Source organism: Rattus rattus, chromosome 2 (genome assembly GCF_011064425.1).
Source record: "Rattus rattus isolate New Zealand chromosome 2, Rrattus_CSIRO_v1, whole genome shotgun sequence".
NCBI classification, from domain to species: Eukaryota; Metazoa; Chordata; class Mammalia; order Rodentia; family Muridae; genus Rattus; species Rattus rattus.
This window is the reverse complement of record NC_046155.1, coordinates 177,384,179-177,397,162: the sequence shown is the minus strand read 5'-3', so window position 1 is coordinate 177,397,162 and position 12,984 is coordinate 177,384,179. Positions and strand designations below refer to the sequence as shown.

The 12,984-nt window shown below is 45.9% G+C and overlaps 1 protein-coding gene across 1 annotated transcript; it reads left to right on the top strand.

Moving 5' to 3' along the window:
* The first annotated feature begins 315 nt into the window (after nucleotides 1–315).
* Ube2s (ubiquitin conjugating enzyme E2 S) lies at nucleotides 316–4,568 on the top strand. The gene is made up of 4 exons (XM_032894499.1): nucleotides 316–762; nucleotides 1,362–1,509; nucleotides 2,334–2,524; nucleotides 4,094–4,568. The coding sequence occupies exons 1-4, from the start codon at nucleotides 760–762 to the stop codon at nucleotides 4,421–4,423; spliced, it is 672 nt and encodes a 223-aa protein (XP_032750390.1). The 5' UTR covers nucleotides 316–759; the 3' UTR covers nucleotides 4,424–4,568.
* Nucleotides 4,569–12,984: the final 8,416 nt, after the last annotated feature.

The window sequence follows — 12,984 nt, the reverse complement described above, 5'->3', positions numbered from 1 at the left end:
CACAAAAGAAATTTAGACATTTCATTGGTCAAGGGTGGAGTCTATCACGCTGAGCTGGCTTCCCATTAGTAGCTCTCCATTTCTACCCGCCCCACGAGTCCAGACGCCCCACTTTATTGGTCAAAGACCCTTCCGTCACTCCTTTAACCCCTCCAGTCCCGCCTTCCCTCGCCCCGCCCCTTCCTCTGGCTAACCGTTAGTTGCGTGCGCGTCTTTCTCCATGCAGGAGCGCGCGCGCACGCCAAGTCGTGGCGGCGTCTCATTCAAACGGTCCAATCAGCGGCCGCGTCGCCTCTGCGGGTTTTTTTTCCCCCCTTTCTCTCTGCTCGGGGTTTTTAGCCGCTTGGTTTCCTCAGGTCTACTCTTCTGCTGGCGCGAGCCCTCATTGGATAACCCTCTTCACAAACTTGGTTCGAACTTCTGCTCCTATTCTGAGAAGAGCCGGGGGGAGGGGGAGGAAACCGCATTGACCGCCAATCAACGTGCGCGTTGACGTAGCAGCCCAGACGTGCCGTGAAGGGCGGGGCCCGCGAGTAGCTATAAAAGTGCGGTGTTGGGCGCGCGGCCGGCTCAGTACGGACGGGCAGACGTAACGTTGCGTGCGTTTTGTAGCGGGCGTCGGAGTTAGTGGGGAGCGGAGCGGGCCCTCGGGGGCCTCGCTAGGGCCACAGCGGCCGGCAGTTGGGCCCCCCGCCCCGGCCGGCGGTCCGAGGAGTGCAGGAAGGGGGCCGGGGGGACCCGCCCCGGCCTGTTGAAGTCATGGTGAGTGACGCGAGAGGCCTGAGGGGCGGTTGGGGACTCTGGCAGAAGAGGCGACTGCGGCGTCCCAAGTGTTTTTTGGCCAGCTTCTGAGTGCTTTGGTGGCACAGCTGGAGGTCCAGAGCCAGGAGTCGGCCCCAGGGCCTTTCTACAGACGATGAAGGAGCCCAGGAGGCCCTCAGAATCTTGGGGAGGGCTTTGGGTGCCTTGCGGCCCGCCCATGGGTGTTTTCAGGATCAAGACATCCCGCCGCCATTTCGCCCAGGCTTTTTCTTTCTTGATTTTTTTGGGGGGATTGGTGGGGGTATTTCAAGGCTAAGTAGGGGAAGGGCTCCGGCTAGGCCTTAGGCCACCTAGAACCAGTGGTGGACCCATGCGCGTCGTAACGAGCGGTTTTGGGAGGTTCGGGCACGATGAGCCACGTAGAAGCCTTTTCTGAAACAACGTCGTGTTTCTTTGGGGGCAACGGCCAGAAGCACCCTAGGTCTACTTGACTGGCAGTGATTGACATCCTCGTACCTATAAAGTCTGGATTCTGGTATCCAGCATCCTTAATCCCAGATATTTCGGGCTGCTCACTCTCCTTTTCCTTCCGCGCCTAGAACTCCAATGTAGAGAATCTCCCTCCCCACATCATCCGCTTAGTGTACAAGGAGGTGACAACACTGACAGCAGATCCACCCGATGGCATTAAAGTCTTCCCCAATGAGGAGGATCTCACCGACCTGCAGGTTACAATCGAGGGCCCTGGTGAGTGTGGGCACGGAAGGGAGGGGCCACTTGACTGGATTTCTTCTGTCTTCTGTTGTGTGGCTGTGGAACAAACAGGATTCAACCTCTTGGGTGCTGGTAACAAAGTGTGGACTTTTGTTTAGGCTTGGATTAAAGCTGTCCAAGTGTGACTTTCTAGAGACCTGAGGATGCATATAAATTAAGCAGAAATAGAAAGTGTACCGATCACCTGTCAAGCGTTAGGGCAAACGAGACTAAATGAAAATGCATTGTGAAGGAAAACAGGTGGTAATAAACTGATTCCATGTATTAAGTAAGCCACTTAGGTTTTCAGACCTAATTTTTTAACTGAATTTCTACAAAGTCAGCTAAAAATCAGTTTCAAAATCAAGTGTCTGGTCTGTTAGTGCTAGGGGTGTGGAAGATGTCTACCTGGTCTGCTGTTAGCTAGTATAGCTACTGCTGGTGGGCAGATCATCTGTGATTACCACTTTTGACCCAAGCAAGTAGGTAAAAGAAAACATACCTCATGAGGTTGTGGAAAAGCTTGGGAAATGGTTTGCAGGAAAAGTTGGTGAGTTGGGTCTCTTTATCCTGTAGAGTGGCAAAACTGATATCCAGGAACTGGATGTATGGACTATAGGATGAGGCATGTGATATAGTGAAGATATAGCAAGATGTCACTTATAGTACCTAGGAAACTTCTTTGTTGCCCTAAATTTCCCCAGCCTGGTGGAGGGGATTGACAGACTATCTGCCTTAGCCAGACCCAAAAAAACTGGTCTTTGCAATGTTGAAGGATGTTAGGATATACTAAAGCAGTCCCTTTGTGTCTTCTCCAGAAGGGACCCCCTATGCTGGAGGTCTGTTCCGTATGAAGCTCCTACTAGGGAAGGACTTCCCTGCCTCCCCACCCAAGGGCTACTTCCTGACTAAAATCTTCCACCCAAATGTGGGCCCCAATGGTGAGATCTGTGTCAACGTGCTCAAGAGGGACTGGACTGCTGAGTTGGGCATACGACATGTGCTGCTGGTGAGTTTCTGCCACAGTACTTTGTCTAGTTTTTAAAAATCAACTGTGGAATAGTAGTGGGCAGAATCAAATAGAAAGGAGCTTACGGGGTTGGGGATTTAGCTCAGTGGTAGAGAAAGCGCTTAGGCCCTTGGTTCGGTCCCCCGCTCCGAAAAAAAAAAAAAAAGGAGCTTACCAGCCTTTCTGGAAAATAGTGGAAGGGTTGGCTTATGGCACTAAGTACTGTTCTGCAGTGTCGAGGCAGAGACCTTGACATTCAACAACTGTGGATTTGTATGATAGGGCGGTTTTGTAGAAGGTAGAGAGCAATGTGTGGTTTAGAGAGACTTATTTTCATACCATAACTTTCGATTTAAAAGTGTATTTTAAAAGCCCAAACTGGACATGAACTTAACCCTCCAGCCATGGCTATTATATTTTTTTTGACCCAAGCAAGTGGGTTAATGAGAAAACTCCCGAGAGCTGGGTTTATAGGATTGTGCCACCCTACTCAGCTGAGTGTTTACCTGGGGCTGTGCCTGGGACATTTTGTGGGACACTATTCAGCATCTTCTATGTACAGGACTGTACCACCATTCTCCCTAGTCAGTTGAAGTGGAGGTAACTCCTCCAAGGTCTCCAAGGTCTCTAAAGGCCACTTAAAGTAGTTAGGTCACCTGATGCCACCTTTGTACCTCCCATAGGTTTTTTTAAATTCCTAATGAGCCACTAGGGCTGATGGTTGTGAAGATAGAGGATTGGGGTTTCCTTCAGGGCACTTGGGAAGGATTAAGCTCTAAGGTAAACAACCCCAAAAATCTTTCCTGTTTTGCCTTCCTTCCTGTATGTTGGTTGAGCCTGGTTCTATCCAAAGTGCTGGGAATGCTAGATGGCTATTGGCTTTGGGGGGGGCCTGTTAAAAAGAGGGACCTCTAGTTTGGAGGTACACGTGTAAAAGTTGAGATCCATATTCCTTTTCAGCATTGGTAACATCTGCTGACTTGGCTGCTCTGTATGTATCAGAAGCTCATAGAAGTGTCAATCAACTTAGCTCAGGACTTTTTTATTCATGGAGCCTTCTGAACTAACATTAGAATGCAATTAATTGGATGGATATATCATTTAAGACCTGTGGTCAGTGGCTCCAAACTTGGCATTCCTGGTAAAGCCAATGATCACTTTTGGGTTTCTGCACCTTGCATAGTAGTATGAAACACATAGGAAAACCAAATATAAATTCTCCAATCCTAAAATGCCCTTGAGTAATTTCCCACCTGATGAGGACCTCTGAACTTATGTTCACCTGTTAGAGACAAGGTCAGAGCCACATTAGCTACAGAAAACTGGCTGGAGCACATAATGAGCTTCCTTAGAGAAGGGCCTCTGGCAACATCAAGCTGCACTGCACTTACGTGGCATCAGTCCCTGAACTGTTTGTAGTAACAGGAAAGCAACCTGAGGGTGATTTAAATGAATAAGGATGCTAGCAGACTAGTCCTGATTATGAAGGAGCTGATTTGGGAGTAAAGAGCCAGTGTGGTGACCATGAAGCTGGACAAGCCTCCCTGACCCTAGACCCTTTCTCCACAGACCATCAAGTGCCTGCTGATCCACCCTAACCCAGAGTCTGCACTCAATGAGGAGGCAGGCCGCCTGCTTTTGGAGAACTACGAGGAGTATGCTGCCCGGGCCCGTCTGCTCACAGAGATCCATGGGGGTGCATGTAGCACCAGCAGTGGGAGGGCTGAGGCTACCCGGGACCTGGCCAGTGGGGCTTCAGCCTCCTCCACTGACCCTATGACCCCAGGGGTCCTAGGAGGAGCTGAGGGTCCCATGGCCAAGAAACATGCAGGTGAGCGAGATAAGAAGCTGGCAGCCAAGAAAAAGTTGGACAAGAAGCGAGCACTGAGGCGACTGTAGTGGGGCTCTTCTCTCTCCTTCCCTCTCTTCTATCCCCTCCCACTCTGTCTCTAAGTTATTTAAATTATGGCTGGGGTGGGGGAGGGAGATGGGGGTGGCACCAGAACCTGGATTTGGTTTTCTAAATAAAAAGTTGGAAAAGCAATTTCTATGCCTGAAGTGTCTAGGATCTCTGCCTGTATTGTGGCTTAGAGCAGCTGACATTCTGCTGCCCCTAGTCCAACTTGCTCCAATTAGGATTTGAGTCACACCTTTGCTCTGTGGAGTGCGGCTTAGAATCTAAGCTGGAGCAGGAACCCACTATCCCCTCTAGACCAGTGATTTTTAACTATAATTTTGTTGCAGTGGTATAAATATTTTTGGAGACAAGCTTGTCTAGAAGTCAAAGACCCATAGGTGTGAAAACTACTGCTCTACATAATCTGGTCCTGAATTGGGCGAAGTTACATCTCCTATGTAACATCTCATCCTAGCTCTGGCTTTAAATGATTTTTTCTTCCATTGTATTACTCTGCACCGTGTGGGTTTTTTGTTTTATTTTAAATTGTAAAAGCCAAAACATGCCTTTAAAGACATATTCAAGGTTTGCCTCCTTAGGGTTTTACAGGGCAGAATGAAGTGTCTGCTGGCCTTAGGAGGTTAGCCCATTACAATATTGGGTGTTTTTGTTTTGGTCTTACTCATTCTAGGCCAGCCGTAGCTACACAGTAAGATGCTGAGGCTGGGGAGATGGCTCAGAAGAGCCATTGTTGTCTCTGGCAAAGGACCTGGGTTTGATTGTCAGCACCCATATAACAGTTTACAACTAACTTCAGTGTCAGGAACTCCAGCCACTTCTGACCTCCCATCAACCCCAGGCACATGCATGGTACACAGGACATACAGTGCAGAGCTCAGTGGTAGAGCGCGGCCCTGGGTTTGGTCCCCAGCTCCGAAAAAAGGAAAAAAAAAATCCCTCCAGATACCTAATTTGAAATCCAGGGCCATGGTCTTAGGGTTTTACCGCTGTGAACAGACACCACAGCCAAGGCAAGTCTCTTAAATAAAGGACAACATATATTTGGGGCTAGCTTACAGATTTAGAGGTTCTGTCCATTATCAAGCTGGGAGCATGGCAGCATCTAGGCAGGCAGAGCTGAGAGTTTTATGTCTTTATCTGAAGGCTGCTAGTGGATGACTGACTTCCAGACAGCTAAAAGTAGGATCTTAAAAGCCAATGCCCAGGGGTTGGGGATTTAGCTCAGCGGTAGAGCACTTGCCTAGCAAGCGCAAGGCCCTGGGTTCGGTCCCCAGCTCCGAAAAAAAAAAAAAGAAAAAAAAGCCAATGCCCATAGTGGCACACCTACTCCAACAAGGCCACACCTCCAAATCGTGCCATTCCCTGGGCCAGGCTCATACAAACCATCACAGCCACTAATGTGAGTGATAACCTGTCTTGAGTTCTGTTAATATAAGTAGAAGAGATTCCAGATCTATGCACCAGAGGGCAGTATATGCTTTCTGTTCATGTCCTTATGGTATTTTTGAACCAATTTTGTCATGGGGAAGGGAGGAATGAAAAGACAGCTCAAGTATATGGGACTCTTTTCAGAGATAGTAGGTTCCTAGCACAACTACATAAAACCCCAGCTCTAGAGGATTTGACACACACAAAGCTTCAAAAAAGGAAGGAGGATGGTGAGATGGCTCATGGATAAAGGCTGTGAAGCCTGAAGACCTGTCTGAACACACATATTGGAAATACTAACTTCCACAGGCTGGACCAACCACAAGCATGAGAAGGTACATGCGATTTAAAATTATTTTAAGGTCAGGGATGTATTAAATAGTGGAGCAAGTAGTAAAACAAAAACAGTTGCTGTGTATGGCAGCCCAAGCCTGTATTCCCAACTCTCAGAGTGTGACACTAGCCTGCGTTTGGAGACCCTGTCTCCAAAAGAATGAAAAAATATGACCCTTGATTAAACGGGAAGCTTGCTCTTGCATCCTACTTCTGTTGTCTGGAGTCTTGTCTGCATCTCATGTAAGAAAAACAACCAAGAGCTTTATGACCCGAGGTTCCTACTGATAATGAACTGGGTTTCCTATTCCATTAATGACCGTGGGGAGAGGGCCATCAGAACTAAGTCTACAGTTCCTTAACCTACAGAGGTGTGGGGACAGCCAAGCAAATCAAAGGAATGAAGCAGAAATTAATAGTTATGTCAATGTTTTGATAGGGCACATAGGTGAAAGGGTATCTTCAGACAGGTGAAAGAAGGTTCTGCTGGAGCAGACACTGGGAATGTTTTCCTGAAGCACACACAGGTGAAAGGATGTTTTGATATAGCAAACACGTGAAAGGACCCTGTGATGTAGTATAAATATGACTCCACAGGCAGTAGGAGACGAGCACTGAGCCTTGGTTTAGTTTGCCTTGTCTCACTATTTTTCGATAAAGATACACATATATTGGTTTGCCTTAAATAGCATTGTTGTGACATCATAGAGAAATCGAAGAACTGCATGCAGCTTCTGAGGCCTTGCCTCAGACCATTGGCAAACCTTGTAGTTTCTTCAGGATTGAACCTACAGCTGCTGCTTCATGCCTGGTGTCTACCTACTGAAAGGACTGAACTGTAGCTGCTGGTTCATGTGTGGTAGCTGCCAGCCTAAAGGACTGGTCTGCAGCTGCTGAGTAGTAACTGGTGTTTGCTATGCTCGCCCCCAAAGAACCATTGCTGAACAGGTCCACTTCCCCTATATCCTAATAACGTTTCACTTCTACCACTGCTGCCTGGTGGGCTAGAGGAAAGGTTGAACCCTTATTAAAAGTAATCTGCAAAAAAATTATGCCTACAAAGGACTGTAAGAAAATACTTTCAGGGGCTGGAGAGATGGCTCAGCAGTTAAGAGCACTGACTGCTCTTTCAGAAGTCTAGAGTTCAATTCCCAGCAACCACATGGTGGCTCACAACCATCTGTAATGAGATCTGATGCTCTTTTTCTGGTGTGTCTGAAGACAGGGACAGTGTACTTACAGTAAAAAAAAACTTAAAAAATATTTTCAGACCAAATTAATAGAACTGATCCAAGAGATCTCAAGCCCAAGTTTAGTGTAAAGTGTCTATAAGAAAAGCAGGCATTCTGAAAGAATACATTCAATTTAATAGAAAAAATTGTTGTTATGATAGATAAAAATACACTTTCTCCAAGTCCTTTGGGATTTCAAGCATCCCATTTCAGGAATATATAGCTCTTTATATAGGATCTCACAATGTGGTCTTGGATGGCCTCCACCTTAGTAAGTCTCCTGTCTTGGCACTGATAGTGGAATTATATGTATGTGCAACCATGTCCTGCTGGCTCTAGGTGGGGCTCTTGGGCAATTAGTTTTTTCAGACAAAGTCTCACTGCAATCCTGACTGGAACTTGCTGTGTAGATGAAGATGGCTTCAAATTCAGAGATCTACTTGCCTTTGCCCACCTGGTTGTGTGTTAGGTCTAAAAAGCCAGTAATAAATTTCTTTACCGAGTTCTATGAGCCAGGACAGCAAATCACTAAACATAAGGATTGCTCTCTGAAGTCAGATGGTCTTGTGGAATTTAGCCCTTGACCTGAGTAAGGCCTGTGCTATTTCTGGGTAGTATTAGAATTAAATTGTAAGATAACCAAGTGGTGATGAAAATCAGAAGGTTAGGTAAGACCCAGGTTCAAATGCCAGCACCCACATGGGAGTTCACAATTATTGAACTATTCCAGTTGCAGGGGATCTGACACCCTCATACATGGAGACATCATCAATGCAAATACAATTTAAAATAAAAAAAGAATATAGCACAGTGGTAAAATGCTTAATTAACATGTATAAGGCCGGGTTGGGGATTTAACTCAGTGGTAGAGCACTTGCCTAGCAAACGCAAGGCCCTGGGTTCGGTCCCCAGCTCCGAAAATAAAGAAAAACAAAAAACATGTATAAGGCCTTGAGTTCAGTCCTCAGTACTGGAAGGGAGGGGACAGGGGGAATAAAACTGCATGTTGCAAAATTATGTCATGTATAAGGATGAACTGAAATTGACCTATGAAGCCAGTAGCTCTAAAATGATCAGTAGCTAATTTCTCTTTTAAAGACAAGATTCTTGTAACACATAGTGGGCTTGATCATGCTATGTAGGCAAGGGTGATTTTGAAACTTTTTTTTAATAAATTTTTTGCAACTTACTTTTTAAAAAAACTTTAACGATTTATTTATTTTATATATGTGAGTACACTGTAGCTGTCTTCAGACACCAGAAGAGGGCATCAGATTCTATTATAGATTCTATATTGTGAGCCACCATGTGCTTGCTAAGACTTGAACTCAGGACCTCTGGAAGAGCAGCCAGTGCTCTTAACCACTGAGCCATCTCTCCAGCCCTGGCTTCAGACTTTTGATAGTGTTCCCTTCCTCCATCTTCTCAGTGCTGGAATGAGAGTCTGAGTGTGCCACTGTGCCCAGTTCATGGTTGTTGGGGAACATGACATACATGCTAGGCAACTGCTCCGACATCTCTAGCCCAAACCTGCTCACCCTAAACTGTCTCTGAATATCAAGGACCAGGCTGGAGTTGGGCCTATGGTAGTAACACAGCCTTGTGCTTCAAGCTACAGGGGTAGGCCTAAGAGCTTGGGTTTCTTAATGATGCTCAAGAAAAGAATGAAAAAAAAAAAAAGACAGGAGCTGGTACAGTACTCATTAGCACAGCACAGGGAAGCCTGGGTCCAATCCTTAGCACTTAGAAAACCCTTCTTGGGCTGACAAGGTAATTTAGTGGGTAAAGACAAATTGTTGCCAGACTAGACAACCTTGAGTTTGAACTTCTACAGGTTGTTCTCTGACTTACACATATAAACAGCAAATAAATGTAATTTAAAAGTTAAGTGGGCTGGAGAGATGGCTCAGTGGTTAAGAGCACTGACTGCTCTTCAAAGGTCATGAGTTCAATTCCCAGCAACCACGTGGTGGCTCATGACCATCTGTAATGGGATCTGATGCCCTCTTCTGATGTATCTGAAGACAGCTACAGCGTACTTATATAATAAATAAGTAAATCTTTTTTTAAAAAAAAAGTTGAGAGCCAGGCATAGTGGCACATAGCTTCAATGCCAGGACTGTGTTGGCAGAGGCAGTTGGGTCTATTTGAGTTCCAGGACAACCAGAGATACATACTAGAGAGCAGCTCAGAAGAGGCCTCTAAACTCCATAGGCTACATAATTAACAGCCTTCGATTCCCATCTAGTGATGCCACTCTTTTTTTTAATGATTTAGTATTGATCATATATAATTTTATCTAAAAATTAGGAGGCATAGAGGGGGCAGGAATAGTGACACACGCCTTTAATCCCAGCACTTAGAAGGCAGAGGCAGCCAGATCTCTGAGGTCAACCTGGTGTACACTGTGAGTCCCAGGACAGTCAGGGCTACATAGTGAGATGCTGTCTCAAAACAATTATTCTTTTAGATTTTACTTTTCTTTTCTTTTCTTTTCTTTTTTTCGGAGCTGGGGACTGAACCCAGGGCCTTGCGCTTGCTAGGCAAGTGCTCTACCACTGAGCTAAATCCCCAACCCCTAGATTTTACTTTTAGGGTGTGGGTCTGATGCCAGAAGATGCCAGTACAGGGTGTTGGTTGGATCCCCTGGGACTAACAATTGTGAGCTGTCATGTAGGTGACAGAATTTAACCCAGGTCCTCTGGGAACACAGGTGGAGCTCTTTAACCACGAAGTCATCTCTACAACCCCAGATTTAATTTTTATTTTATGTATGTAACTATTGTGACTGCATTTATGTTTGTACATTCCAAAACAGGTCAGCAGAGGCTGTCAGATCTCCTACAACTAGAGTTATGGGTAGAACACACATGAAATCGTTTTTTAAAAAATGATAAGGCTTGCTGGGAACTGGGACATGCCTTTAATACCAGCACTTGGGCAGAAGAAGGAAGCAGATCTCTGAGTTCGAGGCCAGCCTGGTCTACAAAGTGAGTTTTAGGACAGAAAGGGCTACAAAAGGAAGCCCTGTCTAGAAAAATGACACAAAAATGGTGTAATAGTGAACATTTTTCATCCCAGCATTCAAGAGACAGAGGGAAGCAAGAGAGTCTCTTAGTCTAAGTCCAGCCTCGTCTATATATGGAACTTGAGGGCTGCCAGAGCTATAGAGAGAGACCCTGTCTTTAAAACAAACAACTTAAAAAAGCCTGGGCCCGGGTTGGAGAGATGGCTCAGTGGTTAAGAGCACTGTCTGGGGGTGGGGATTTAGCTCAGTGGTAGAGCACTTGCCTAGGAAGCGCAAGGCCCTGGGTTCGGTCCCCAGCTCCGAAAAAAAGAACCAAAAAAGACCTTTTAAAAAAAAAAAAAAAAAAGAGCACTGTCTGCTCTTCCAGAGGTCCTGAGTTCAATTCCCAGCAACCACATGGTGGCTCACAACCATTCGTATTGAGATCTGATGCCCTCTTCTGGCCTGCAGGCATACATACAGGCAGAAAGCTGTGTGTTGTACACATAATAAATAAATATTTAATAAAAAAAAAATAAAAAAAAAAAAAAAAAAAAGCCTGGGCCCTGGGGGCTGGAGAGATGGCTCGGTGGTTAAGAGCACTGACTGCTCTTCCAAAAGTCCTGAGTTCAATTCCCAGCAACACATGGTGGCTCACAATCATCTGTAATGGGATTCTATGCTGGGACCCAAACCTCACTGATCCTGGCCCACAGGTCCCTGCTCCCAAACACCATAGGAGAGGGAGCTCATCTCTCCTATAGGTGGGCACTCCTGAGACTGCAGGGCAGGAGAGACCGCCAGTACTGCTCACCTTTGCCCACATCCCTGGCCCAAGAGGAAACTGTATAGGGTCTCTGAGAACAGGAAGATAGGGGCACTCAAGCTGCAGGAACTCTGCGGTCCGGACGGTGCCCGGATCTGAAGGGGCCCGGTCAAACAGCTCCCTGCACCCAAATCCCGTGGGAGGGAGAGTTAGACCTTCATGGCGGCAGACATGCCTGGGAAGCCAGAGGAGACTACTCTCTTCCCACATTTCTTTTTTTTTTTTCCCCTGGAGCTGGGGACCGAACCCAGGGCCTTGTGCTTGCTAGGCAAGTGCTCTACCACTGAACTAAATCCCCAACCCCCCTTCCCACATTTCTGACTCTACAGGAAAACACCTAGCGCCATCTGGGCCCCCTGTGCACAGGGTTCCGAGAGAAGGCGGGGCAGGCCCTTCTGGTTGCTGCCTTCACAGAGAGCTGAAATCCAGCTCCGAGGAGTGACTTCAGGCCCTAGACGAGAGGTAAGACCAACTTTTCTGCTCCAAGTGACCTGCCTGGTGGACTCAGGACACACGCCAACAGGAACAGCTGAAGACCAGTAGACAGGAACAACTACACGCCTGAAAGCAGAACACTCTGTTCCCATAACGGGCTGAAAGAAAACAGGAAAATTGGTCTACGGAACTCCTGACACACAGGCCTATAGGACAGTCTAACAACTGTCAGAAATAGCAGAACAAGGTAACACCAGAGATAACGTGATGGCAAGAGGCAAGCGCAGGAACCCAAGCAACAGAAACCAAGACTACATGGCATCATCGAAGCCCAATTCTCACACTAAAGCAAACACTGAATATCCAAACACACCAGAAAAGCAAGATCTAGATTTAAAATCACATTTTTTTTTTTTTTGGTTCTTTTTTTTGGAGCTGGGGACCGAACCCAGGGCCTTGCGCTTCCTAGGCAAGTGCTCTACCACTGAGCTAAATCCCCAACCCCTTAAAATCACATTTGATCATGATGATGGAGGAGTTCAAGAAAGACATAAAGAACTCCCTTAGAAAAATGCAGGAGGGCTGGAGAGATGGCTCAGCAGTTAAGAGCACCCGACTACTCTTCCAGAGGTCCTGAGTTCAATTCCCAGCAACCACATGGTGGCTCACAACCATCTGTAAAGAGATCTGATGCCCTCTTCTGGTGTATCTGAAGACAGCTACAGTGTAATTATATATAAATAAATAAATCTTTAAAAAAAAAATGCAGGAAAAAAAAAAAAAAGCAGAAGCCTATAGAGAGGAAACACAAATATCCTTGAAAGAAGTCCAGAAAACACAATCAAACAGGTGAAGGAATTAAAATGGAAATAGAAGCAATAAAGAAAGCCAAAGGGGGGTTGGGGATTTAAGTCCAGAAAGACACAATCAAACAGGCCCTGAAGGTCCCCAGCTCCAAAAAAAAAAAAAAAAAAAAAAAAAAAAAAAAAAAAAAAAAAAAGCACAAAGGAGACAACCCTGGATATAGAACACCAAAGGAAGAGATAAGAAGCCGTAGATAAAAGCATCACCAACAAAATACAAGAGATAGAAGAGAGAATCTCAGGAACAGAAGATTCCATAGAAATCATCGACACAACTGTCAAAGATAATGTAAAATTTAAAAAACTACTGGCCACAAACATACAGGAAATTCAGGACACAATGAGAAGATCAAACCTAAGGATAATAGGTATAGAAGAGAGTGAAGACTCCCAACTCAAAGGACCATTAAATATTTTC